General features: G+C 38.1%; 2 protein-coding genes across 2 annotated transcripts; both read right to left on the reverse strand.

The window, feature by feature from the left end:
* Positions 1–277: 277 nt before the first annotated feature.
* Positions 278–1,584, reverse strand: LOC141623048 (uncharacterized). The gene has a single exon (XM_074439089.1). It carries the CDS (start codon positions 1,387–1,389, stop codon positions 643–645), a length of 747 nt encoding a protein of 248 aa, XP_074295190.1. The 5' UTR covers positions 1,390–1,584; the 3' UTR covers positions 278–642.
* Positions 1,585–3,804: 2,220 nt separating this feature from the next.
* Positions 3,805–4,794, reverse strand: LOC141616950 (uncharacterized). Its single transcript, XM_074434119.1, has 3 exons — positions 4,731–4,794; positions 4,385–4,613; positions 3,805–4,267 (listed from the first exon to the last, which is right to left on the reverse strand). Exons 1-3 carry the CDS (start codon positions 4,792–4,794, stop codon positions 3,805–3,807), a joined length of 756 nt encoding a protein of 251 aa, XP_074290220.1.
* Between the last annotated feature and the right edge of the window lie 8,935 nt (positions 4,795–13,729).

Below are 13,729 nucleotides of genomic sequence, written 5' to 3' on the forward strand. Positions count from 1 at the left end.
TTTTCAATTTTTTGGTTGGACTTCAACTATGAGCCATCAATGCCAGTTTAATATGCACAATTAACCTCAGTCCTCCCACCATCTCCCCATCTAACAGTTCATTCATACCCTTACACTACAATACTACAGCATTTCGGAATTTCTAACTCTTAATTGTACATTGCAAAACGGTTTTAAGACGTTGACTCGACGCAACTGCAATTTGGCTTGGACCCTAGCAGCCTGGGAGCGGGGGCAATTCCGGCAATCAGGCGGGACACAATCTGAAACGAAAATATACAGTAATAGGAGTACTCCCCTGCGAGAAACATTAAATCATGAAAAATGTTGTAGAGCAGATGCTCCGTATTTGACAGTGCTGGACCAAAATTTAAAAGGTTTACAGTACCTGTACAATAAATAATAATGCTCGTACAAGAGTACTTTCCATCAAGACCAAATAGGAGCAGAGCAGCAGCAGAAATCAATTTAGCTCACAATTTAATTTTCTAAAAAACGCACAACTCTACTAAATAACGAAATTAACACTAAATATTTAGTCGAAACCATAAGTCCATAATACTAATGCTAAAATAATACGAGTAATAATATTATATTATATTATATTATATTATATTCTAATGTTATTTTCTTAACCTTATTCTAAGCTTTTCCATGGAGAACAACAGCGAGACTCTCTTCACGATGAAACCTCACTTGCTTCGCAATGAACTCCTCTATCGTTCGCCGAAACTCCTCTCCGCCTTCGCCGCCTTCTCCTTCTTCCTCTGCAATCAACTTCGCCGTCGATTCATCACCGCCGCAAATCACGTATTTCCTATAAACATCCGTCTCCGACCGTCGCAACTTCGCCGTTTCTTCTCTCTTCGTAAATTCACTCTTAATCTTCTCCGATTTACTCCTCCGATAATTAATTTCTTTTTCCTCCGTTTTCTCTTCGTTAACAAAATTAACCGCAACCGAAACCTTCGGTTCGCAAACGATGACCTCCTTGTCTTGGAAAACAACCTCCGCTTTATCAACATGCGACGGTGAATTAAACGGCGTCGTCTCGGAGTGTTCGTCACCGTCGTCGGAATCGGACCGGAGTTTTCGGTTAAATTCAGCGACGGCGGCGTCAACGGCGGAGGAGGACACGTCATTAGCGGAGAATAATCCGGATTTCGCTAAAAGCGAGACGACAATGGCGTTACCGAGGAGAAAAACGGAGGTAGGAGAGAAGACGAGTGCGGCGATTATACCTAAATATTCGCCGGAGATTTTGACGGCGAAAGGAAGACGGATTAAAATCCACGAGAGTAGAATAATTAGAGTAAATATCTCAACGAAGCGAAATAGCTTCGTTAAGGTTTGTAATCGTCGCCATAGCTGTAAAACCGAAGCATCCATGGAAGCTTGAAGAGAGTGAGGAGTGGAGGTAGTGATTTTTAGTGTGGAAATAGTGAAGGTGAGTTAGAGAGAGAAAAGATGAGGAGAGAGAAAGAGTGGGGGGGAAGAAATGGCGTTTTCACAGTTGTTTTTAGACAGAGTTACATACTCATCCAAACAGAAGTTGAGCCCTTATAGTCGACAGCTTCCTCTCCTTTTATAGACTGGACTCCATTTTGAACTACAACAATTTTTACTGCGAGTGTTTTTTTTGTAACTCCGATTAAATTCAAATTTGTCACGTATACATACGGTATACTAGATGAACTGGTTGGATCGACTAATAAGAACAAATGCACTATCAAAATTTGGGAATTCTAAAAATTGGAACTAAAGCGTGCGAGACTGCGAGATAGTAAAGGTCGATCGGATATTATTGATGTATTTGAATGTAACAACTAACAAATGTATGTACATACGATTCTGTCTAGTGGTTATTGATATTTTTTTTTTTTTTTTTTTTTTGACAATGCGCAAAGTCTTACATTATAGTAATATGGCTCTCAAAGTCATACTCAGTACTACAATAAAAAAACCAAAATAGAAACAACAGAGTAATTCCTTAATAAATAACAACTAGAAAACGATTTCCCTAGGCTATGACGGGGTTTGGTATGGACTAAGGCCTTTAGTTCATTTTTCTCATCTGGTAGTCTAATAGAATCATTATCACCAATTTTCCAAATCATGTGTGGATGAGAATTTCTAAACCAATTACAAGATAGAAAGTATTCATAATCAAGTCCATCTCCCTTTTCCCTAGTAGCATTCAAAGGTCGCAAGTTGGTGATCTCTTGGGTAAAACGGCATAAATGATGTGCAATTCTAGTAACCAACCCACCCTTGACAATAGAACTATTTTTAACATTACATTGCTTGGTCAAGTGGTTTGCAAAGTTGTAGGGGATATTTGTCTCCCATTTTTCATCACCATTCACAATTAGAAAGGCACCCAAAATTTCAACCTCTATATTCCTCACCGAGTGAGCCTCATTTCTACCAAAGAAAGTCCACTCCATAAACCTTTGCCAAATGCGTATTTCGGGGTAGTGTATAAAGTGAGGGACATGATCCCAACCAGCAAAGGGGTAGTGAGAAATGGATTCTCAAGTCAATTTGGGGTTGTAATAATCGGGTGAGTCAACATGCAAGCCTTCATGTTTCAATTGAAATATATTGGCAAATTCCGCTAAATCCAATCGATAGTCATTATTAAACAACCGGAAACTTACAAAATGAATAAAACCCTTCTTTTTTTATTTGTGAAACTCGAAAGCACTCGAGAACTCAAGGGTGAGTTTGGGAAAGGTTTTATAATTCATATTGTAACAAGCTTTCATATCAAGGTTCTTAAACAAAGTCTTAACATTTTTCTCAATACCAATGTTCTTTAAAGAATCTTGATTGATAAACTTAGTGGCTTTCCTACCTTTGGCGTGTAAGATGACCCAATTATCCCATTGTGTCTTACTATTGAAGATGACTTGGGGAAATATGGAATCATGCCACTCCGGTATGTTTTGCATTTCTACATCCTCCACAGCCCGGGAGGACTTCGCATCACCTATCCTTCTCTTTGTAGCACCTTGGTTGGTAGCTTTTCTAGGTGCCATTTCTGAAATTTTTAAGACAAAAATTCATATTAAGGCAAACAAAAATCCATCCAAACAAGTATAATAGAACAAATTAGTGAAGTAATTCATTCTATAAACATTAATAGAGCATATTATCATCAATTTCTAGCACAAAATCATTTTCCCCCAATTTGAGGTAGGGTTTGGGAAAGTTGATTAAATTGATTAAAATGGATGAAATCAAAGAGAAATGAGAGGAATACTTACTTGATGATGTTAAAGGTTGAATGAATCTTGCAATTTGATGAATGAAATGATGTTTTGAAGTGATTTAAGGTGAAGAAATGAAGAAAAAAGATAGAGAAATGGAGAAAGGGTACCGTCGAGCAGTTGATGGAATGAGCATAAGTGATTTCCTCTTACCCGTATAGACAAATTAAGGCCAAAAAATAAAATACCACGACCCCGATCGGGGCCTGGGAACCCCGATCGGGGTTGACCGATTTTAGGCGCTTTTTTGACTTTTCTCCGTAATTCTTATTTCCGTCCCGTTTTTGAAAGTTACGATTCCGAACGGGGTTTCATGGATGGGGAAGCGTGCATTTCCTCTTTGAGCTTCCTTTTCTTCATTTTTCACCCACAAATCACAAAAATAAACATCGTCAAGTCTAGTAATTTATTCCTAATTCTACGAAAAACATTAAATAGCGGAAAATTAAAAACAAAAGCAAATAAAAGCTTGGGTTGCCTCCCAAGAAGCGCTGGTTTAACGTCCCGCACAACTTAAGAAGCTGGAGTCGGTTTAAGCTTCCATAAGTAAAGGATGAACGGTCACTTCCTCTATTAATCCAACGATCACATACTTATGGTAGACCTTCAAACGATGGCCATTAGCTTTGAATTTTTCGCCATTGGTGGTCATCACTTCAACGGAATCGAACTTGTTGACATTTGTGACGATATATGGACCGGACCACCATGATCGTAACTTTCCCGGAAATAGCTTGTAGCGGGAATTGAAGAGCAACACCTTATTACCAATTTGAAATTCCTTCTTCAAAATCTTCTTGTCACGCCATCTCTTTGTTATCTCCTTGTAAAGACGGGAGCTCTCGTAAGCTTGTAAGCGAAACTCATCAAGTTCATTTAGTTGCAACAACCGCTTTTCTCCACTCAACTTTGCATCCATGTTGAGCTCCTTGACCACCCAATAAGCTTTGTGTTCCATCTCAACGGGAAGATGGCACGCCTTTCTATAGACCAACCTATATAGTGAGGTACCAATAGGTGTCTTATATGTGGTCAGGTAAGGCCACAAAGTATAATTGAGCTTCATACTCCAATCTTTTCGTGATTTGGCAACAACTTTCTCAAGTATGGACTTGAGCTCACAGTTAGAAACCTCCACTTGTCCACAAGTTTTTGGATGGTAAGCCAAGCCTCTTCTATGGTAAACCCCATATTTTTCCAATAAAGCATTAAGTTGTTTCTCACCAAAGTGCGTACCACGATCACAAATTACTGCTCTTGGAACACCAAACCTTGGAAATATAATCTTCTTGAATAAGTTGATCACGGCAGGAGCATCGTTTATTGGAGTAGCAATTGCCTCTACCCATTTAGAGACATAGTCAACGGCAACCAAAATATACCGATTCCCTTTTGATGAAGGAAACGGTCCTTGATAATCAATTCCCCAAACATCGAATACCTCCACTTCCAAGATACCATTTAAAGGCATTTCATGTCTCCTTGATATAGAACCCGTCCTTTGGCAAGCATCGCAAGCCATCACGAAATCTTTAGCATCTTGGAACATGGTTGGCCAATAGAAGCCGGATTGCAACACCTTTGTAATGGTCTTGGATGGTCTATGATGACCACCATAAGAAAAAGAATGACATCCTTCTAGAACCCCTTTCACATCTCAATGTGGAACACATCTCCGGAATAGCCCATCAGAGCAATGTTTGAATAGATATGGATCGTCCCATAGGAAGTGTTGGAATTTATTAATCTCATTAGTTTACATATTCATATATGAATCAATTTATTTGGTCATAAAATAAATACAAGATCTTATGCATGCAAACTTAATAAAAGGAGATGGAAAAATCGATTTCTCACCATCTAATTTTCGGCCATTTGGGCACACCAACAAGATCTCCTTCTTGTTAGTTCTCGAGCTTTCCAACAATGGATGAACAAGGTTCAAATTAGAACCTCTCCCAAAAGCATATACCCAAGGAATACTCTTAATAACCAATACTATTATGAACTAGTAATAATATTAGTCTTTACTTAAAATTTGACACAAAAATAATTTGTAATTGCTCTTGAATAAATCGGTCCAAGAGGGAGTAGTTTTAGTGGTTTTATTTCTCTAAGATTTTCACAAATAGTAGAGAGAATTAATTTTCTTACACTAGAAAAATTAGGTAGTAAAGATGTGAATAATCAAAGAAAAGCCCATGTCTTTTCTATGTAGAAAACCGGTTGGAGGGGGAAGTAGAGGCCAATGCATGGTCTTGTGTTCTTCTCAAGACAAGACTAGGCATGCATGGCTAGTCATTAGGCTTAATCATTGTGTTTTCTCTTATTAAAATAATCAACACAATTTATCCACTAATACTCCCTCCAATTTTTCGGCACATATAAAATGGAAGATCCATTTTATTTTGTCATTTGTCAATTTTGTCATGTGTCACATGTTACATGACATGTTACACCATAATGTATTTTTAACATATTAAAAATCAACATATTAATAAAATATGTCACATAAAAAATTCACTAGTAATTCATAATCACTTGTACCAAAATGGTTTATCAAATTATAAATTACAACGTCTTGTATTTATAATAAATTACTCATTCAATATCAATTGTTTCGTAAACAATAATTTTATCTAAGTAACAATTCGATTACTTAGACCGTATCTCATTTAATCAAATTACAATAAGACACGTTAACTTTACTCACAAAATCACCCGTCAATTTTAAGCAATTTAATTAACTCGTATCGGCATACGATTAATTAAATAATCAATTAAGAGTATTTCCCTATAGGTATGACCTAAGGGGATCAACTGATCACCACCGTCGCACGACAGTAATGTCAAACTCTAGTCAGCCAATCATTACCGATATGTGTGGACCAGTTGACTGTAAAATATTACATCCCACATGTATTCTTAAAATGAGATTTAAACATGTGATCATCATGATCGACAGTTGTGATCGCATTATTGTCGGAGGACACATATTCCAACGATCTCCCACTTGTCCTCGACAAGTGTGCGTCACCAATTCTCTTGTCCTATTACTATCTCCCACTCAATGCAAGGTGTCTTTCAGGTCGTACTTGCAAGTGATCATATCGAGAGTGGTTTCCTCGATCTGGAGAATAACTAATTGACCGGAACTATCTACCATAGATACCTTCCGAGCGTGGCCACGCATTTCCAGTTCATTACTCCTCGAGTGGCCCTGAGATATTGTTATAACCCTGACAAGGGGGTGGACAATTCCTATCGCACTATTCCCTTCGACTAGCCACAGCCATCATAACCCAAAATATGCCCATTTGACCCCATTTACGAAGGTCATAGTAACATAAATCAAAGTTAATCTGAAACAGTGCCACCTTAGGCGAACAGTCTTTAGTTAAAAGAATCGACTCATTAGAATGCTATAGTAGCTCTTGCCACGACCAGGCTATATAAATTTGCCAGAACTCTATAAGCGGTCATTAGGCCCGACAAAGTGTTCCTAACGGTCTGCCTATGTGATCGACTTGTCATCTCACATGACTCTATGGCACTTGAACTTGCCATCAATCACATCACACCTAGTCACTTCGAGACGTCACCTCATACAAGTGACTATGGGCGAATACCATGTTAATCCGGGTTCACTTTAACGGGGTTCAATATTGTCTCTACAACCCGTTTGGATGTAACAAAGTATAAAAGGAGTTTTCAGATTTAAAAAACTCGAACGAAAAATGTGATTATCACATATGAATAGTCAATACCTGATTACTACTTCATATTTTTATAATCAATTTTCATCTTATATGTAGTTGTTCATCTCAATGCAATTGAAATGACATATGACATGACTCATCATGTTAAGCCTATAAGAATGCTTTGGTTAGTAGGTTTTATCAACTTCTTGTACCTTACTCAACCTTACTACATTCTCGTTTTCCTTTGTAATGTATACATTTGCATTACAAAACTTTCTGAGTACGTGTCTAGATCCAGTCTAGACATAAGCTCTCTAGCCTTAGAATAGCTCCCACTATTTTCACAGTGTGCGGGATCCATCCCCTTTCACATCTCATGATTGCAAGTGTACTCAATTTCCGTTGTAAGCATCTCTCATTGTTCTTTATTGCCTAGAACGATTCTAACAAATCCATTTCTTAAATAACCACTACTACAAATACAGGCAACCACAACGGCCCTTTAACAACGCTTATTCACGAAAATCATCAAAACACGTTGTAGAATTTATTCCGCGAATTTTACCAAACTTAATTACAACGGTTATGGGTTGTTAACCGTTGTTATTGGTTTTAACAACGGGTCATACTTAAACAACCGTTGTTAATGAAAAAACTAATAACAACGGTTAAATTTTAACCGTTGTTAATGGTTTGGCGCCAAATTAGTGAAAAGTAATCACAACGGTTATATTAGAACCCGTTTTTAATAAGTCTTAACAACGGTTGTAGACTCAATAACCGTTGTTATTAATATTATGAAAATCTTAAGAAAAACATATTGCTTTATTCTGCTATACGCTACAAACACAAACACAAGCTAATACTGCTACTATATCATCCTCCATTCCTCCCTGATCGTCTCTCTGTCTTCATCTCCGTCACTGTTGTCACGTCTTCTCTCCCTCATCGCGCGTGTTTATCAATCAGGTATATATATGTTTCTTAGCAACGCTTATAACTAGATATAGGATTTTTTGGGTTATTATCCAATTTGTTGATAATTTAGCTTAATTGCTTTCCTGAATTTCGTTTATTTGTTTGCCTATTATTGTATTTTCTGAATTAGTTGCCTATTATTACGAATGTAGAATAATGACTCGAACTTGGATGATTGATGCAAATATGAGTGACCGCACCTACAAGGATGGTTTAGCTGAATTTTATGAATTCGTTTCGAACAATTTGAAAGGTTCTTCTAGTATTGCATGTCCTTGTGAAAGATGTGGTAATATTAGCTATATGGCTTTTATGGACGTTAAAATACACCTAGAAAAGTGGAGATTTAGTCGATCCTATACACTTTGGATTTTTCATGGGGAATCATTAGAGGAAGAGAATAACTCTAAAGAAGATGATGTTGAGGTACACGAAAGGCTAACCGATGATCCTGAGTTTGCCGAGTTTTTGAGTTGGAAGAGTTGGAAGTAGAGAAGTTGAATGTTGGGTCTATAGATAATGAAGAGAATGATGATGAGTCCATTGCTTTTGAAGATGTAGGTGATGACACTAGTAATTGGGATGACCTTAACAACATGTATGAGAAGTTGTGTGAGTCTGAAGCACCTCTGTATCCTGGTTGTAAGTTCACAAAAATGTCGGTTGTGGTGAAGTTGTATAATATCAAGGGGGCAAATGGGGTGAGTGACACGTGTTTCACTAGTTTTTTAGCCTTGATAAAGGAGTTGCTTCTTGATGGTAATGTTCTACCTGTTAAGACATATGAGGCGAAAAATCTAATAAGAGGAGTGGGTATGAAATATGAGAAAATACATGCATGTCCAAATGATTGCATATTGTATCGGAAATTATATCAAAACTTAACCAATTGCCCTAAATGTTTGGAGTGGCGTTATAAGGATAAGGAAGGGATCCGGCTAAGGTGTTGTGGTATTTTCCATTGATACCAAGAGTCATAAGGATTTATGCGAATCCCGATGATGCAAAAATGTTAACTTGGCATGAAACAGGAAGAATAAATGATGGAAAGCTAAGACACCCGGCAGATGGTAAGCAATGGAAATCGTTCGACGCTAAGTATCCCGAGTTCGGCAATGAACCTAGAAACTTACGTCTAGCGCTCGTCCATCGATGGAATGAACCCACACGGAAACATGAGTAGCCAACATAGTACTTGGCCAGTAGTGTTGGCTATTTATAACTTACCTCCATATGTGTGCATGAAAAGAAAGTATTTGATGTTGTCGTTGTTAATTTCCGGCCCTAAACAACCCGGAAATGATATAGATGTATATTTGGAACCTCTTCTAGATGATTTGCGATTGTTGTGGGATAGTGGGATAGAAGTATTTGATGCATATAAGAACGAAACTTTCAATTTGAGAGCGATGTTATTGTGTACAATAACTGACTATCCGGCTTATGGCGACCTTTCTGGGCACACAGTTCATGGGAAAGAGGCTTGTCCATTGTGTGGGGAGGATATCGAGTCTGAATACTTGAAGTCTTCTCGTAAGTATGTGTATATGGGAAATAGGAGGTTCTTGTCTCATGACCATTGTTATCGCAAGATGCAGAAAGCATTCAATGGAAGACAAGAACTTCGTCAACCTCCTAGAATTTTGAGTGGGCATGAAGTTTATCAGAAAGTAAAGCATATTGAGATAGATTATGGGAAGAAGAGCGGCTCTAAATTGTCTACTCGTGGGTATAAGAAAAGATCCATATTTTTTGATAAACTTCCATATTGGCTGACGACTGGAGGTCGTGCATTGCCTCGATTTCATGCACATTGAGAAAAATGTCTGTGATAATATTATAAATACCCTTCTGAATGTTCCTGGTAAAACAAAGGATAACGCCGCAGCTAGGGAAGATATGAAAATGATGGGTATTAGGCTAGAGTTGGCACCACAGAAGAGAGGTAATCGTACATTTTTACCGCCAGCAGCTTTTACCCTTTCACGGAATGAGAGAAAAGAGTTATGTGCATGCTTGAATGGAATTAAAGTGCCACATGGTTATTCGTCGAACATCAAAAGCCTAGTGTCGATGCAAGACCTAAAACTCATCGGGTTAAAGTCACATGATTGTCACACTTTGATGCAACAATTACTACCTGTGGCTATTCGTTCCATTTTACCTGAAAAGGTAAGATATGCTATAACTAGATTCTGTCTCTTCTTCCAGTCCATATGCGAGAAAGTCATCGATCCCGATGACGCGGATTCATTGCAGGACCTCGTTGTAACCTCTCTTTGTCAGTTGGAAATGTATTTTTCACCCTCTTTCTTCACTATCATGATTCATCTGACCATTCACTTGGTTAGGGAGATTTTGTACCTTGGGCCCGTGTACTTGAGATACCAGTATCCTTTCGAAAGATTGATGAAAGTCTACAAGGACTATACATCTAATCGGTATCGTCCGGAAGGTTGTATTGCTGAACGCGCTATTTTAGACGAAGCTCTTTCATATTGTTACGCTCATCTCTCCCCTAAGGAGTTGATTGGCGTTCCTAAGAATCGTCATAGTGACTGGATGACCGGAAAAGGTATTAGGGGCCGGGTTGAAAAAATTGTGACACGTGAAATGTTGCATTTAGCACACATGTATGTGCTAAACAACGAAGATGAGGTGCAACCTTATATTCAACAACACAAAGATGAGCTCAAATACGATCACCAAAACAAGACCGAGAAGTGGATTGCGAACGAGCATACGAAGACGTTTCCGGAGTGGTTTAGGAATATTGTCTTACGATGTACTTGATCAAACTGGTGATGACATCTCTCCTAGGTTACTACGTCTTGGTTTAGGTCCAAATGCCAGGGTCACCTTTTACAACAGTTTTGCCATTAATGGATATACTTTTTACACCCGCGAGCAAGATGAGGTGAGCACAATGCAAAATAGTGGTGTGAGTTCTGAATTTGAGGCAATGCACTTTGCTACTTCAAAAGATAAAAAGCCTATTTGGGGAAAATGCCTTTATTATGGTGTTATTCAAGAAATATTGGTACTAGATTACATTGATTTCACAATGCCTTTGTTTCGATGTAACTGGGTTGATAACAACATCCATTGTGTCCGAAAGGATAAGATGGGATTTACGTTGGTCAATCTGGGTAAGGTTGGCAATAATAAGGATGATCCTTTCATAATGGCATCCCAAGCTAAACAAGTGTTCTATGTCACCGATCCTATGGATAAGAAGTGGTCTGTTGTACTGTCTATAAGGAAAAGAAGGAGTAGTCCATCCGATAATGATGATGATGATCAGGATGTCGTTTTTGAGGGAATGGATCAGTCTACCACTGTATCTTATTTCGACGATGTTGACACTGATCATGAGGACACTGAAAGCATCTATATGCGTGATGACCATAGTGAAGGTATTTGGGTTAACGAAGAAACTATGACATCCAAGAAACGTCCCCGATCCTGAGATAGTTCATCGGGACACATACAAAGATATGCATGCATCTTTGGTGTAAGTTGTCTTATTTTCTTGATCTTATTATTAGATGTGGATCTTTGGTGTTGAAATTCTTGAATAATGTATTGTTACAGTTTGGACCGTAATAGAATTACGTAATTTTTTTAAAAAAAGAGGTTCAACAATAACAACGGTTATATTTAAATTACCCGTTGTTAATACTTTCAACAACGGGTGTAGTACCTCTACCCGTTGTAATTATTTTTTTGACATATTTCATTTTGGCGCAAATTTGGTGAAAATATATTACAACGGGTATATTTTAACCGTTGTAATAAACTTTTGACAACGGTTTACTTTTATTGACCCGTTGTTATTAACATATAACAACGGTTCTTCTTTGAGCACCCGTTGTCAATAGTTTGTCTTAATAAAAAACTAATATAGAAACCCATACAGCATGCCATACACAAACACACACAACATTATTATTAGTTCAACCGTTGGTATCCTGAGTTAATTCTCCTCTCTTCCTCGCTTTTTACATTCTCGTCGCCGGCCGTCGCCCAGTTTCCGAAGCCCAGATTCCGTTGCCTTCCCTTATCATCCTGCTCGTTCTCTTTATCATCATCATCAACAGGTATGTTACTTTAATTTTGTGTTTCGTCATTAGGGTTTTAAGACGATCATCTTGTTTCTTTTTCATGCATCTGTTTGTTTTTCGTCTTCTTTGTTATCTTTATCATCCCGCATCATCTACTTTACTCCTCTTATCAGGGTTTAGGATTTTAGAAGCTCAATCTGTTAGGGTTTAGGGTTTTAGATAATACTCTGCATGTACGTTGTTAAGTTGTTCATTTCCAGCTATATCATTGATATTTGGGTTTTAGGATTATCATGGGTGAAAAACGTAAAAGAAGTCAAAAGAATAATGAGCCTGGTGATAATAAGCCTGGTGAGAGGGGTGCTACGAAGTGCAAGAAAGTCCTTGCAACTATAGCCGCTAAAATTGCCCAAATAACATGGAGTGAGATGGGTTTCCCTCTTTGGTCCAAATGCGGGTCTTTTCTCAGTTGGATTGGTGCTTGCACAAGACAGTTTGTGCCTATCCATTTAGATGATGTTAGAACTTTGAATCCAAAATTGGCGGAGTTATACTTGGCTCGTGTAAAGGAAGGCTTTATTATACCCGATAAAAGCCATGATGAGTATTTAATGCATAAGGCAGCGGATGTCCACAGGCAGTGGAAGTGTGGCGTTGCTAGGGATTGGTTGTATGTGGACAAGGCAACGGGGGAGATGCGTAAGAGCCCACCGGAAAACAAGTGTCCCACCATCAAGCAGGAAGAATGGGATCTTTTCAAAAAGATGAGAACTACCGAGAAGTTTCGTGTTAAATATCCTCGCCTTTTAACGATTTACCTATCATTTTTTTAATTAATGAGTCCTTTATATAATCTTTTTATTATCTCATCTACTTGCGCTTTTATATAATTATTTGAAGGCCGTTAGCAAAAGAAATCGTGCTAACATTTCATGCAAGAAGGGGAAATTCTATGGTTCTCGAGGCGGTTACAAAAAGATAGAAGAGGACCTCGTAATTAGCATGCATTATTGCCCTGTGAGACTTTATTTTTTTAATCACACTTGGACTTGCATTGATACACATTTACGTGTATAAATGTTACCATGTTAATGTGTAGGTGGCAAAGGGAGTGAAAGAGGTGGATCGGCATGTAACTTATAAACATGGGCACACGCCTAAAGGATCCCGGTCGCCGCATGACAAATACGATGTGGAAGTTTTGGCCAACATAGTAAGCATTATTTTATTAAGACGAGTTCATTACTAACTTTATTATTTTAGTCACAAATATAATTTGAAGTTTATTTAATATATTATAGGATAACGTATTGAAAGAGGTAGAAGAAGGGAAATTTACTCCCAGTGGTCGTAATGACGTTCTTGCTAGAGCGATCGGCCGACCCGAACATCCAGGTCGTTTGAGGGGCGTCCCGTTACAGGTTGGAGTAACGAAATATTATGGGAAAACTGCCCAGATAAAGAAGAAAAGGAAGACTAAGTCTGAGAACGCTGACATGGTAACATTTATTCTATTATTTTCATTTAAGTTCAATTCACATGTTATTGTTGGGATAAAAGTTCTTTGACACATTACATTCTTGGCAAGCAGCTTGATTAATGGCATCCGTACTACTAAAGCTGAATGGAGGTAAGCTTTCCGAAGAAGAAGTGAAGATGATGGAGGATGTCATTTCTAAAGGGGGTAATAATAAGGTACAACAGATTGGTGAAG

Source organism: Silene latifolia, chromosome X (genome assembly GCF_048544455.1).
Source record: "Silene latifolia isolate original U9 population chromosome X, ASM4854445v1, whole genome shotgun sequence".
Lineage (NCBI taxonomy): Eukaryota > Viridiplantae > Streptophyta > Magnoliopsida > Caryophyllales > Caryophyllaceae > Silene > Silene latifolia.

Coding starts and splice junctions, on each gene's coding strand:
- LOC141623048 (XM_074439089.1), bottom strand. CDS start 1,389: ATGGATGCTTCGGTTTTACAGCTATGGCGACGATTACAAACCTTAACG.
- LOC141616950 (XM_074434119.1), bottom strand. CDS start 4,794: ATGGCTTGCGATGCTTGCCAAAGGACGGGTTCTATATCAAGGAGACAT. Junction 4,614..4,730: donor ACATGAAATGCCTTTAAATG/GTATCTTGGAAG, acceptor CTAAATGGGTAG/AGGCAATTGCTACTCCAATA. Junction 4,268..4,384: donor GTTTCTAACTGTGAGCTCAA/GTCCATACTTGA, acceptor CTCACTATATAG/GTTGGTCTATAGAAAGGCGT.